Source organism: Apus apus, chromosome 3 (assembly GCF_020740795.1).
Source record: "Apus apus isolate bApuApu2 chromosome 3, bApuApu2.pri.cur, whole genome shotgun sequence".
Taxonomy (NCBI): domain Eukaryota; kingdom Metazoa; phylum Chordata; class Aves; order Apodiformes; family Apodidae; genus Apus; species Apus apus.
This window is the reverse complement of record NC_067284.1, coordinates 7,443,726-7,445,801: the sequence shown is the minus strand read 5'-3', so window position 1 is coordinate 7,445,801 and position 2,076 is coordinate 7,443,726. Positions and strand designations below refer to the sequence as shown.

The 2,076-nt window shown below is 73.3% G+C and overlaps 1 protein-coding gene across 1 annotated transcript; it reads left to right on the top strand.

Moving 5' to 3' along the window:
- The first annotated feature begins 547 nt into the window (after nucleotides 1–547).
- Nucleotides 548–1,858, top strand: POU3F2 (POU class 3 homeobox 2). Its single transcript, XM_051614576.1, has one exon. It carries the CDS (start codon nucleotides 548–550, stop codon nucleotides 1,856–1,858), a length of 1,311 nt encoding a protein of 436 aa, XP_051470536.1.
- The last annotated feature ends 218 nt before the right edge of the window (nucleotides 1,859–2,076 follow it).

Here is a 2,076-nt window from a genome sequence, read left to right as displayed (position 1 = left end):
GCTCCCGGCCCGGCGGAGAAAGTTGGGGGCGGGCGGGCGAGCCACCCCCTGCCCCGAGGCAGCACAGACCCGCGGGGCCCCGGCGGGGCGCGAGCAACAGGAGCCGGCGGGCGGAGCGGCGGCGGCAGCCGTGCGGGGCGGGCCGGGGCGGGGCGGGCGGCCGAGCCCCCCGCCCTCCGCTGCGCTCCGCTCCGCTCCGGCCCCGCCGCCCCCGACCCCGCGCCTGCCGCTCCCCGCGCCCCGTTCCCCCTCGGAGTTGGGCTCCCGAGGGGCGGGCAGGGGGGCGGGGCGGGGGGGCGGGGCTCGGGCGGCGGGACGGGCCAATGGCGTGCGGCGGCGGCGGCGGTTGCCAGGGGCGCCCGCGTCCGTCAGGGCCCCGGGAGCCAATGGCGTGCGGCGGCGGGGCGGGGCGGCCGCGCGTGCCTTCGCAGTGGGCCCCGCCGCGCGGGCCGGGGGGGCGCGGGCGCCGCGCGGCGCCCGAGGCGAAAAAGTAGCTGTCAAATGCGCGGCGCCTTTAACCGGCGCGATCAGTGCGGCTCGGCGAGTCATGGCGACCGCAGCCTCCAACCACTACAGCCTGCTCGCCTCCGGCTCCCCCATGGTGCACGCCGAGCCGCCCGGCGGCATGCAGCCCGGCGGCGGCTACCGCGACGCCGGCGCCCTGGTGCAAGCGGACTACGCGCTGCAGAGCAACGGGCACCCGCTGAGCCACGCTCACCAGTGGATCGCGGCGCTGTCCCACGGCGGCCCCGGCGGCGGCGGCGGCGGTGGCGGCGGGGGAGGCGGCGGCGGCGGCGGCGGCGAGGCGCCCTGGTCGGCGGGCGCGCTGGGCCAGCCCGACATCAAGCCGGCGGTGGTGCAGGCGGGCGGGCGCGGTGACGAGCTGCCGCCGCCGCCGCAGCACCCGCCGCCGGGGCGGGCGCCGCACCTGGTGCACCACGGCGGCGGCGGCGGACACCACGCGGCGGCGGCGGCGGCGGCAGCGGCGGCGGCGTGGCGGGCGGGCGGCGCGGCGCACCTGCCGCCCGGCATGGCCGCGGCCAACGGCGCGCAGGCGGGGCTGCTGTACTCCCAGCCGCCCGGTTTCACCGTCAACGGGATGCTGGGCGCCGCGCAGCCGGCCCTGCACCACCACGGCCTGCGAGACGCCCACGAGGAGCCGCCGCCGGGGCCGCCCGGGCCGCCGCACCACGGCGCCGAGCACCCGCCGCCGCCCCACGGCCCCCACCCCGGGGCGGGAGGGCCGGCGCCCGCCGCCGCCGCCGCCGCGCCCCCCGGGCCGCCGCCGCACCACGACCCGCACTCGGACGAGGACACGCCGACCTCGGACGACCTGGAGCAGTTCGCCAAGCAGTTCAAGCAGCGGCGCATCAAACTGGGATTTACCCAAGCGGACGTGGGGCTGGCGCTGGGCACCCTCTACGGCAACGTCTTCTCGCAGACCACCATCTGCCGCTTCGAGGCCCTGCAGCTCAGCTTCAAGAACATGTGCAAGCTGAAGCCTTTGTTGAACAAGTGGTTGGAGGAGGCGGACTCCTCCTCGGGCAGCCCCACCAGCATAGACAAGATCGCGGCGCAGGGCCGCAAGCGGAAAAAGCGCACCTCCATCGAGGTGAGCGTCAAGGGCGCGCTGGAGAGCCACTTCCTCAAGTGCCCCAAGCCCTCCGCCCAGGAGATCACCTCGCTCGCGGACAGCCTACAGCTGGAGAAGGAGGTGGTGAGAGTGTGGTTTTGTAACAGGAGACAGAAAGAGAAGCGCATGACTCCCCCGGGAGGGACGCTGCCGGGCGCCGAGGACGTGTACGGGGCCAGCAGGGACACGCCGCCGCACCACGGGGTGCAGACCCCCGTGCAGTGAACTCGCGGCAGGGGCGCCCGGCCCCTCCTCCTCCTCCTCCTCCTCCTCTCCTCCTTCCCCCAACTTTTGATCGTCCTCCTTTTTTTTCTTTTTTTTTTGTTTTCCTTTTTTAATTCTTCCTTTTTGTTTTTCTCGGGTTTTTTTTTAATTATTATTATTATTATTATTTCCTCCTATCTTAAAAAAAAAAAAGACAAAAAAAAAACCACCGACAAAAA